The 12,148-nt window shown below is 41.5% G+C and overlaps 1 protein-coding gene across 2 annotated transcripts in view; it reads right to left on the bottom strand.

Moving 5' to 3' along the window:
* Positions 1-1,639: 1,639 nt before the first annotated feature.
* Positions 1,640-12,148, bottom strand: part of LOC149166842 (phenylacetaldehyde reductase-like) — a 522,913-nt gene continuing 512,404 nt past the window's right edge. Inside the window, exon 6 of one of the 2 annotated variants that reach the window (XM_089432778.1) lies at positions 1,640-2,148. In XM_089432778.1, the coding sequence (XP_089288904.1) occupies positions 1,992-2,148 (157 nt within the window). In that variant the 3' untranslated portion in view covers positions 1,640-1,991. The remainder of the gene's footprint in view (positions 2,149-12,148) is intronic. The other variant, XM_089432779.1, reaches the window with a different exon arrangement.

Consider the following 12,148-nt stretch of genomic DNA (forward strand, 5'->3'; position numbering starts at 1 on the left):
AGAATGAATCGATGAGACAAAAAACCTCTTAGAATGTAGGTCGTCACGAAAAAATTAGGTTTACCTAGGCAATTACATACATGACACAGATTTGCTGAGATTATTTACATCATATACGTGCAGAATGGGTTTACATTATAACATGAAGATCAGACTGATGATGATAGTTGGACGGCACAGACACATGGATCAGGCGCTATCCCTTTTGCGAAAAAAGGGGGTGTACTGCTATGGGTTGTTGACATGTAGTGCTCAACAGGACCACTAGCTTCCCTGCTTTTTGCCTTTTGCAATTCAATTCTCCTATTATTCAAATTAATGATGCGCTGACCCAACCTTCTAATAGTCCCCTTACTAAAAAGACAATGCTAAGGAACCAATGTTAACATACTACTATAACTGTCTCTAATGTCTCTGAAAGCATCACATTTCAAAATGAAATGTTTTTTGGATTCCACTGCCCTAGAAGTGCAAAAGTACACACCCACTCTTCCCAAGCTTCTTAGGTCTTTTACACCAACCTGTTTCGCACTGTAATTGATGCAAGTTAGTTCTTAATTGAGCAATAAAAATCTTTTCTCTCCATGGAATGTTAGCTCCAATGTACTCTTTTTGTTGGAGATCATACGTGGGGTTGAATTCTTGAACATAATACTTCTTTCTACCCAACTCTTTTCCCCATATATGATTACGAAACTTTTCCATAACATAACTCTTCAAACCCTTGCTATTTGTGGGACATGCATTGATGTAAATATTCCATTTTTGCATCCATTTGTTGTTTTGTCCCATCCATGATTTTTTTCTTTCACTCATTCCTTCATTGAAGATAACTTTAGACCATCTACCTTCTCCCATTTGCTCAATTCTTTGAAGATACCTTATGAGACGCACCATAGCAATTGCTTCGATGGAAGTTGCTCCTGTTTCACTCAACATTATCTCATAAGAAACCGAACTTTTTATTTTAAACTTGCTCATGATCAAGTGTTTTTCGATTTTCTCAATTTGCTTCCATTTTGAGACAGGGATGCTGCTAGCCCACAATTCACAAGGTTTAATCACCGATAATATCTTGACATGAGATTTAGTCTATACAAACAAAGCAAGGCAGGTAACCAAGCTACCAGGCTCTTTTGAGGTACAAAATAACTAGTTCCTATATGCTATAAGAAGAAAATATAGGATTGCCAATGTTGAACTATCCGGTCAATCTCTATCAACAATATGCTTTTTTGGTCTCTATACATCTACACATATGTTGATATACTTCAACTGTTGCCCAGTAAATAGACAACTAAGAAAATGAAATATTTATCCAAAATGTGTTGTCCAAAACATAAACTAGGTGAAGAAACAAGTTTAACTTTTGTATACACAACTGTGTTTGACAGAAGATGAAGCTCATTTTCAACAACGTAACAGCAAAGTGGCATACCCAGACACATTTAAAAGGAAAATGAAGTTATCTTTATCCAAGATGTTTTCAAAAGTGGTCCAAAAAATAAACTAGTGAAGAAACAAGTTTGACTTTAATATACAAAGCTGTGTTTGACAGAAAATGAAGCTAATTTTCAACAACATAACAACAAAGTTGCATACCCAGACACATTTAAAAAGAAAAAAAAAATATTCCAGGTAAAAAATAACTATTTTCTTGATGCCATTAGAAGGAAATAGAGGATTACTAAGGTTGAACCAACCAGTAAACCTCTATCATCAATACATTTTTTTGGTTCCCTAAACATCTATATCTACGTTGATATACTTCGGCTGTTGCCCAGTAAACAAACAGCTAAGAATATTAAGTTTATTCATCCAAAATGTTTTTTAAAATTGATCCAAAAATAAAGTAGGCAAAGGACATGTTTGACTTTCAAGGACATTGCTGTGCTTGACAGAAGATGAAGCTCATTTTCAACAAAATAACAGCTAGATGCATGCCCAACGACATATATTTAAAAACAAAAAGGTTTCCAGGTATTGATAAATCACAGATTGCTGTCTAAGTTGAGCAACTTCTTTTCCTTCAAGCTTTCAACAGTATCTCTGAGAGCCTCTTCAATAGGAGTGTACTTCAGACCCAACTTCTCTATCCTTTCTTTTGATACAGTAAAGGTAGGGGCAAAGGGATTATCATCAACACACCTGTCAACAAATAAGGAATCAATAACCCATCATAAAGAAAAACTTCAGAACCTAATTTTTCAATGTAGTTCCAATTATAATCACAATGCAGGCAAGCATCAATTCACAGGACTTTGTCACTTAATCGATCCAATCTTATGAATAAACAATTTCAAACCTGTAAACAAATAAGGAATAATAACACATCATAGGTAGTAATTTCAGAAACTGATATTTCATTGTAGTTCCAATTATAATCACAATGCAGGCAAGCATGGATTCATAGGACTTCATCAGATAATCGATCCATTCTTATTAATAAACAATTTATCGAATCTAAATTATAATGTGTTCATTGTCAGTTGACAAATTCGCCTTTTCTTCCTAGGTTGGAAACTGCAATTTGGTTTCCTTGATATTGATGAGCATGATCTTTTGTAAATTGATGAAGGTCAGATGCCCTTTACATAATCTCTCTGAATTCTTCATATTTGCAAGATGAGAGGACAAATCTTGCAATAATTCATGTTGAGAATGGTGTAATCTTCACATAGGGCTATCACCTACTCTATCTGGTGTTTCTAGGTTATTAGGCTAAGGCTGAACTACACTAAGCACCCCTTAGTGTGCATTTATTTTAATGACTTCATTATGGTTAAAGCTGACCTAGTCAATTTTATTGCAGGCCATAAACCCTCCATAGGGTAAGCACCCTACCTACTTTAAGGGTATAAATAAACCTTCAATCTCATTTGTAACTTATCACCTCACCGATCTTTTGAAGGCAATAAAACATTCTTTAGCTTCCAAGCATAATATTTTAATCTAACTGTTAAGCTTACAGGCACACACATCTTGTGCCTCCTTTTTCATATTTGGCATATTTTCTCTTGGGCTGCTAAGGCTGGTTTGGCATCTTCTTGTAGTTGGCATATTTTTCTCTTGAAGCCCCCCCTTTGCTAGGGTTGAGTCATTTTGAAACACACTTGTTTGGAGGGCTAGCACACTTGTTCCTTGGCCATTTTTCATTCTTCTCACCAATGCACATTAGGATTATTACTCCACCACACTGAGTAGGGCCACCACCTTTCTCTCTCACTTCCAGTGTTTGGATTGGTTTTTGGTTTCATTCGATCCCCTCTTTGTTTGTGATCTAAACATGGTATCAGAGCAGATGTCAACCTTACCCTTCCTACTTGCTGTGGGGTTTCTCCTTCATCTAGCTGGTGTATTTTCCAGCCTTATCCATATCCATAAGAGGTTCTTTGGAGAAGTTTTTGGGGCTGCTTTTAGTGCTTTTTCAAGGCTGGACAGTATCCTTTATATTGCATAAAGTCAAAAGCTAGCGTGAAGTTTGAAGAAGATACCTAATGTGATTTACTTCATGTCTTTAACATTGAACATGACTCCCTTTTTATGTTGCATTGGCTCTTGTACATACATCCGATGGTCTCACATGGATACCCTGAATCCCTCCACAATGATGATGCTTCCTTACACATGGCCCTTTTGAGGGCGCTAATGAAACCATGCTTTCACACTTGATGAGGTCATTCCATCTTCCTTGGCAAGCATTGGGTTTCTTAATGACATGGAACCGCTCTTGAGACACCTCATCACCCATTGGAAATGGGGCATTGCACACTAGAGATGAGATGTTGCACCTTAACCTTGATGTGGCACTTGGATATGAGATGTACCTTGATGGCACCTCTCCATGATAATTGGACACTTTGATGATGATGTCACACCATTTGGAGCCTGATGTGACCCTTGGAGATAAAATGTTGTGACTTTTGGAGATAAAGTCTCACTTTTGGAGCCCTTACTTGCCACTTAGATTCAGCCGTCCACTCACAAAGAGCATTTATGCCACAAATGTGGCGTTAGAGCACACATTTGAGGAGGATGATTTGATATTTTGAGTATTACTCTTCATTTATGAGGAATTGTTGGTGATCTTGAGACCTATCCACTCTTGTATCATAGATATTCTATGTATTGTCACCTTATCAATATGGTTTATAAGATATAAAGGCGATATTTTATATTGTTAGGGATTTTAGTGGAAGATTAAGTGCTATATCTCTCATATAAACAAGAGAAGCAGTCCTCTTTGTAAATCATTGCTACTTGCAGAGATATATTAGTACTCGTCTATTTTTCTGTTTATCTAGAAGGCTATGGATGGATAACTAGAGCAACTTCTTGTGGAGATGGTTTTGTGGATGATCTTGCAACTTCTATGGATTTTCATTGCTAGGGTTTATAGATGATCTAGATTTTATGAGTAAGCATTCTTTCTAATCTTGTTGGATTTTTTCATAGATGATTATCAGGTGTAATTGTACTTTTCTAGTGGAAAGGGTGCATTCTCTTGGTTTCCTCTTGAAAATCCCTTCTTAAAAACCTCAAGAAGATTTTTAGTGGAGAGTCTTCCCTTGTATTTCATGGATTTTCTAAGGTACTAGGTAGATCTTCTAGGGTTAGTAGTGGAGTGCCCTACATATCACCCTAGATCATATTACTTTCTCCCAAGGGGGTCCGTACTTGACCTCATATGCCCTAAAGATAAGTAGGCACTAATCTTTCTCCCAATAGTCAATTACAAAATCCAAAATTTTAACCTTTTATTTTCTGTTTTAGGGTTAGATTAGTGTTTATAATAGAAAAATATTAAATTTGCTTTGGATAAAACTGCATTAAGTTGTCATGGTATAATCTTATCTTCATATTTAGCATTGCTGATTTATTTTATAGCCATTTTAGAGATAGACATTTTGTTTCCTAGAGTTATTATGTGCTTCATAATTTTCAGATTTAGTTTATTAAACCCTAGTTTAATTCAGTATTTCAGCCCTAATTACTTGTTCAAGGGCTGTTTTATTTGCTGCTGTAATTACTTGTCTTATTGCTGCAATTTATCATTTTCTGATACAAGTTTTGCAACAACCATAACTTTTTCTTCTTTTGAGTGTTTGAGCTTCCTCCTTTGACTAATATTGACTTGCTATGCCTTCCAAATTGTTCTAGAACTTCATACACTCAAATCTGGAAGTTGTACTATCAAACCATCTTACTCTCTGTCTTGAATACTTTATCTTAGTGGTGGTATTCTAGTAGTTAGATAGGTGTCTTTAGACTTGGTGTCCTTCTTGCCTTAGGAACCCATGAAGTCACTAGGGAAGCCTCTCTTGTGTTGGATTCATCCTCCACTAAAGAGATGGAAGTGATTGCCTAGGTGACAATGATAACACTTCTATGTTACACTTGTCTTAGCTGCATGTGAACGTTTTGCACTAAGATGTTAGATTTTGTGATAACAAGCATGAGTAGTAGAAAATATGGAGATAGGGGAATTGGAGGAAGATAAGAAAGAGGAAAAGAGAAGATGGTCAATGGAGGGTGTTAGTTTTTGCAACATCGGATGTGTTCTAGCCATGAAATTTGGTGGAGAGGATAGAATACATGAGATCTGCACTGAGACATCTTCTCTGTTGCTAACACTGCACCGTGCTCCTCCGCATCTGACTGCTACTAGTCTGCAACTGTCACTCTGGTACTGACTGCATCATCTACCACTAATCCATCCCATTACTAAATTTTGTGGGCTCTCATAGCAAGGTAATGATCCATGAGGTGGACTCCTCAAAGGACCCTGCCCGATCTTTGTAGTTCTCTAGGACTACAGTACCAAATCTCCCACCTCACTCCTGGAGGTATATCTGCGAACATCGCGAAGTCTTCCTCCAACCTGGAGGTCAACTTGTCGATCTCAGCTGACGCTGCCTGCTGGTCTTGCTTCTCCAACTTGTCCTTCTTCCTGAGAGGACACTACGTGTTGTAGTGACTGAGCTCACCACACTTGAAGCACTTGACTTTTGACAAGTCCTTCTTCTTCCTTCTTTGCTCCCCCCTGCCCCTGACTGAGAGCTTTTGATGCGAGGGCCACATTCTCCTCCTCCTTCACAACCTTTGATCCGCTACCACTGATGGAGCTCTTTAATAGAGCTCGCCTAAACTCCTCCTGCTGCAAGTTTGACCACATCCTGTCCCATTCTGGTAGCTTGTCTCTGCCCAATATGCTTTGGACAAAAAATTGCCACTCCTCAAAGACACTATTTAGTGCCAACCTCACTAACTCTGTTGGTTGAGGCGCTGCCCCAACAACTGGAAGCTGTTCTTGAACTGTTGATTGGGGTAGCATCGGATGTGTTTTAGCCACAAAATTTGGTGGAGAGGTTGGGGCACATGAGATCTCCAATACCCAGAAAGGGTTTGGGCAGATTCTAAACAGATCAGGAGATATTAAAATAATTAATATTTTTAATGGAGTCCCTAAAATATTAATGTGTATTAATATGAATTTGTGTTAGAGTGGTCCAAAAGACATGGATCAAGCCAGATCTAATCTTAGCCGTTGATTAGGGACTTAATCTCGGTCATTGAGATGTCAACAGGAAAAGTATAAGAGGAGGCTTGAGGGACACTTGGAGAATACACCAGAGTGATCAATCATTCTATTCTCTAGAGCGGGGTTTGCTAAGAGAGATAGAATTAGTGATCGGAGTTGCAGCTGAGGGGCATTGAGTACAGAGAGATAGAGAGGCAAAGAGTGCTGGGAGAGCAGCGCAGTAGTCAGAAAGAGTGACGCAGTAGTAGCCATGGCTCATGCAGGGCCACGCAGAGGCAGCTGGGAGCTGCGCAGAGCCTCAGAGAGGCCAACGTTGTTGACGCAGAGGGCCAGAAGGCTGACACAGGGCCTCCTAAGGCTGACGTAGACCCATTTAGGGTGACGCAGGGTCAGTGCTGGGTAGAGAGGGGCTGACACAGTCCAAAAAGGGCAGACGCTGGGGTTTCTGGGGCAGATTGGAGCTGAGGAGATGCCAGAAGGATTATCTGGGGTTTCAGCCGGGAAATTTGTCTCAAACTGAGAGGTATTACTGCCAAGGAAATTCTCTGTTGGGTATGCCGGTTTTGGCACCCAAATTGTACTCTGACATTTCTTAATAAGAAAACCCTCAGATAGCTGCACCGGTTTTCCCACATTGGGTTTTTCCGATGACATTGGTCCAAAAATAACGGTGTCATTTGGTGTGATTGTTTCTGTTTCCTTTAGTTGTTGATCTGTAATATGTTGAGCATGCACTAGTGTTTATTTTCAGTATTTACATTGTAAATAACTTGTTAAGTAACAAAACAAGTAGGTAGGAATAAATCATATAAAGTGCATGGAAGGTTTCTAACTGGTAGGCTTAGAAACTTCAACATGGTATCAGAGCGTGATTGCAGATCACAGGAGGACTGAGGACATCAGCCGAGTGGAGCAATAGCAGCAGAAAACAATTGTCCCTGAGGTGACAGAAGCTGTTTTTAGCAGAGCAACAACAAAGGAAGGGTGACACAATGCCTGCGTCATCAAGGGTGAGCCAGGAAGAGGCAACGCAGAGGCTAAGGAAGGCAAAGGGAGCCTCACACAGAGCCACGCAGAAGTTAGGAGGGCTGACGTAGTTGGTTGAGGAGGCTGGGTTGCTAGTGTCAGGATTGCGTAGAGCCTAGGAGCTCTCACCTTCAGGTTGTTGGGGTTTAGAAGGCTGTGGGAACATTGCAGAGTGGAGATGGTGAGGTACTGTAGTCAGAACAATACCTGACACGACAAGCCCAAGAGAAGGGAGTTGCTACCGAGGATTTCTAGCCGAGAAACCCGGATCAGTGGTATCGTTGCACTGACGATCAAAGTAGGGGGCATCTTGACATCGACAGAAGGATTTCCAGGAGGGAAATCGGGACTCAGAGGGAGTCAGATCGAGAACTTCCAGGAGGGAAGTGGAAGAGCATCATGGCACTACACGGAGTAAGAGACCAGGATAGACTGGACGGAGCGTCAAACTTCACAGTTTGGAAGGCCAGAATCTTATCCGTACTTGACATAAATCGTGTCAAGAACTTCGCCTTGAAGGTTATAACTATCCCAGTCGACCCAAATGATAACGAAAAGTACGAGGAGGCAATGGCGAGGGCCAAGAGCATCATCTTTGATGGGGTCAAGGACCATGTAGTACCACACATTGCCAAGAAGGAAACGACATATGAGATGTGGGAGGCCCTCAAGAAATTGTACCAGCATACCTCTGTGCAGAAAAGAATGTTACTAGAGAAACAATTGAGGTCGTATCAGATGAAGAAGGGAGAACCGATTGACACCTTCCTCAGAGGACTGAATGAGATCCGAGATCAGTTCACTGCTATAGAAGCCACGTCGGATCAGGAATTGATGGTGAGGACAACCCTAAATGCTGTCTCAAAAGACTGGGAGGTATTTGTCTAGAGCATACTGGGCAGAGGGACACTTCCACCTTGGGATGAGATGTGGGCTGCTCTTCACCAAGAAGAGATCAGACGAGAGTCAAAGACGGGTAGCAACAACAAGGGGATCAAAGTCAAGCAGGAGGAGGAAGATGTTACCTTAGCATTTGAGGGAAAGCAAGAAAGCGGAAGAAGAAAGATCCCTCCAAGATCAAGTGCTTCCACTGTGGGGAGATGGGTCATTATGCGATCCAGTGTTCAAGGAAGAAGAGTAAGGGAGAGTCTTCCGAGACTAAGGTAGCTCCAGCAAGGGCAGAGAAGGAAGTGTTGACAGACGATGACTATGCCATGAGTGCACACGCGCCACTTGAGAAGAAGTGGGGAGACATCGAGCTATAGTCAGGCAGACTACAGGCGATGAGGGGCATGATCCTTGAGGTACCCAGCCTCTTGGATTAGACCTTGCTACGGGAGCCCCATTGAGGAGTAGCAGGATTGGCTGAGTCGGGTAGAGACGGATGCGAATGGAGCGACAAAGACAACTACAGTGTAGGAGTCCCAAGACAATGTAGAGCTAACAGGCTGTAGCAATGCGAGAGGCACAGGAGTGTTGCAACAGTGTAGGAAGGCACAACGAGGTGTGCAACGGTGCGAGATGCAGGGAGTTGTTGTAGCAGCGCAGAGGTTAGAGAGAGGGAGCACTTGTTAGTGGCAGAGGGAGCTTCAACATCAGTGGGTGTCTCTAGCCCAACAGAGAGGTCAGATGGAGGATCAGTTACTTACTTCTCAGTCATTGAGTTGCAGTGCAGCAGTGAGCAGCACGATGCAACTTGATGAGAAGAGGTGCAGTGCGGATGTAGTGTTAGGAGAAAGGACCACCAACAACACTGATGCAGAGGGAGCTGTCATACAGATGTAGTAGTGGCAGTGGCAGAACCATGGGCAACAGTACAAAAGGCAACAATGTAGAGGATGTTGGGCAGGAAGGCCTAACATCAGCACAGGTACTGATGCCGGATGATTAGAGTAGTACTCAGTGAGGAGTATTGCAAGAGCACAGTGCTCGCTAAGAGGGAGTGTTGATTTGGGGTAGCATCGTATGTGCTCTAGCCACGAAATTTGGTGGAGAGGTTCGGGAACATGAGATCTCCAATACCCAGAAAGGGTTTGGGCAGATTCTAAACAGATCAGGAGATATTAAAATAATTAATATTTTTAATGGAGTCCCTAAGTCTAAACTTAGGGAAAATAAAATATTAATGTGTATTAATATGAATCTGTGTTAAAGTGGTCCAAAAGACATGGATCAAGCCAGATCTAATCTTAGCCATTGATTAGGGACTTAATCTCAGTCGTTGAGATGTCAACAGGAAAAGTATAAGAGGAGGCTTGTGGGGCAATTGAAGAATACACCAGAGTGATCAGTCATTCTATTCTCTAGAGCGTGGTTTGCTAAGAGAGATAGAATCAGTGATCGAGAGTTGCAGCTGAGGGGCATTGAGTACAGAGAGACAGAGAGGCCGAGATAGTGCCGGGAGAGCAGTGCAGTAGCTAGAAAGAGTGACGCAGTAGTAGCCAGGGCTCACGCAGGGTCAGGTAGAGGCAACCGGGAGCTACGAAGAGCCTCCGAGAGGCCAACGTTGCTAACGCAGAGGGCCAAAAGGTTGACATAGGGCCTCCTAAGGCTATCGCAGAGCCATTTAGGGTGACGCAAGGCCAGTGCTGGGCAGAGAGGGGCTAACGCAGTCCAGAAAGGGCAAACGCTGGGGTTTCTGGCAATGTTGTTAAAAGCGCGAGCGGGATTAAATCGGCGCCGGGAATGAAGCGGAAAAAATCGGAAAAAGCGGAAAAAAGCGGGAAAAAGCGTTTGGTATTCATTTTTTTTTCAATTTTCATTATAAATCGCGCTGCCAGGGACCCCCGAGCTTTTTTACGAAAAAAGCGGCAAACAAATTTTTAGGCGCTTTTTTCCCATAAAAAGCGTGATTAAATCGACTTAGGAAAAAAGCGCGATTTAATCGCGCTTTTAACAACACTGGTTTCTGGGGCAGATTGGAGTTGAGGAGCTGCCAGAAGGATTATCTAGGGGATTATCCAGGAAATTTGTCTCAAACTGAGAGGTATTATTGCCTAGGAATTTCTCTGTTGGGTAGGCTGGTTTTGGCACCCAGATTGTACTCTGATATTGCTTAATAAGAAAACCCTCAGATAGCTGCACCAGTTTTCCCACATTGGGCTTTTCCGGGGACATTGGTCCAAAAATAACGGTTTCATTTGGTGTGATTGTTTCTGTTTCCTTCAGTCATTGATCTGTAATATGTTGAGCATGCACTAGTGTTTATTTTCAGTATTTACATTGTAAATAACTTGTTAAGTAACAAAACAAGTAGGTAGGAATAAATTAGATAAAGTGCATGGAGGGTTTCTAACTAGTAGACTTAGAAACTTCAACATGGACCTCCTGAATCCTGGTGAGGAAGGGATCTATGCCTTCGCCTTTTTGCATCCTGATTCATATCACCTTATCCGCTAGGAACATCTTTTGTTGCTCGGAAGTGCCTTGATATAGTGTGGCAAGAGCATCCCACGTCTCTTTGGCAGTTTCCTTGCCAATTATGTGTGAGACTATATGGTCCTAAACTCCATCCAGGATCAACCGCTTTGTTTGCACCATCTCCTTTTTGTATTCCTTCAATTGATCCACATCTCGAGGAACTGCCACAACGTTGTCTATGTAGAGCTTCAGGCCATATTCATCCAATAGGAAGGACATCCTGGCCTTCCAGATGACATAATTGCAGGAACCCTCCAACCTATCCTGATCTCTCAGCGCAACTATGGCCATCTTTGATCAAGTTGAAAACTCCCTCTTTCCCTATGCTCGATTGTTTCTTTGCTATTCGCACTCCCTTCTGGAATGTGTGGCTCTGCTAGCTGCTATCGCCAATCTGCAACTAGAAATTCGAACTTTCGAGACTTGAAGTTCTTTGAGGAAAATTTTCCCTCTGCTATGTGTGTTTTTCTCTTCCACCCGACGCGGATTCTACTTCTGCAACCTACAGTAAAACCTTTTGCGTCCAACGAAGAATATGCTCAGCAAAAAACTGAGTTGTTGCAGCTCCCATTGCCTGCTGGAATCACTGATCTGGGAAATTAAAATTTTTTCTACCTCTTGCACTGAAAAAAATCGAACTTACCCAAGCAACTCGGCCTAACTGTCAATGAACTGAGTTGCCTCTAGAATTTCGGCTTGCTTCTCCTTTTGAGCAGCGAAATTCTTTCCTTCGCTTCTGAGCTTTCGGCTGATCACTTACGCTCTGATACCATGTGAAAATTCCAATACTAGAATCCTATTGCAACAACTGGTATTATTTCTCCTAACTAATAAATTAATTATTCAGTTTATTGCTAGGACAACATCGAAATACAAACACTTCAACCCTCACAAATAAAACTGCAGAAAATAAATAGCACTGGAGCTAAGAAAATACTAGCACACACATAAAATTTATATTGTTGTTTTTGGACAAAAGTCCCCGGAAAAATCCAATGTGAGAACCAGTGTAGCAGATGAGGGTTTTATTTTATTATGCAGTAGTGAAAATCTGAATACAATCTGGATGCCTGAAACTAGCAATCCAACGCAAGAAAATATGGGAAAAATTATTCAAGGGAATTACCCTTCCTCCACAAGCAATCTCGACACAACCCGCCT

This window comes from Pinus tabuliformis, chromosome 5_1 (assembly GCF_031772625.1).
Source record: "Pinus tabuliformis cultivar Carrire ecotype Pingquan chromosome 5_1, CPIR1, whole genome shotgun sequence".
Classification (NCBI taxonomy): domain Eukaryota; kingdom Viridiplantae; phylum Streptophyta; class Pinopsida; order Pinales; family Pinaceae; genus Pinus; species Pinus tabuliformis.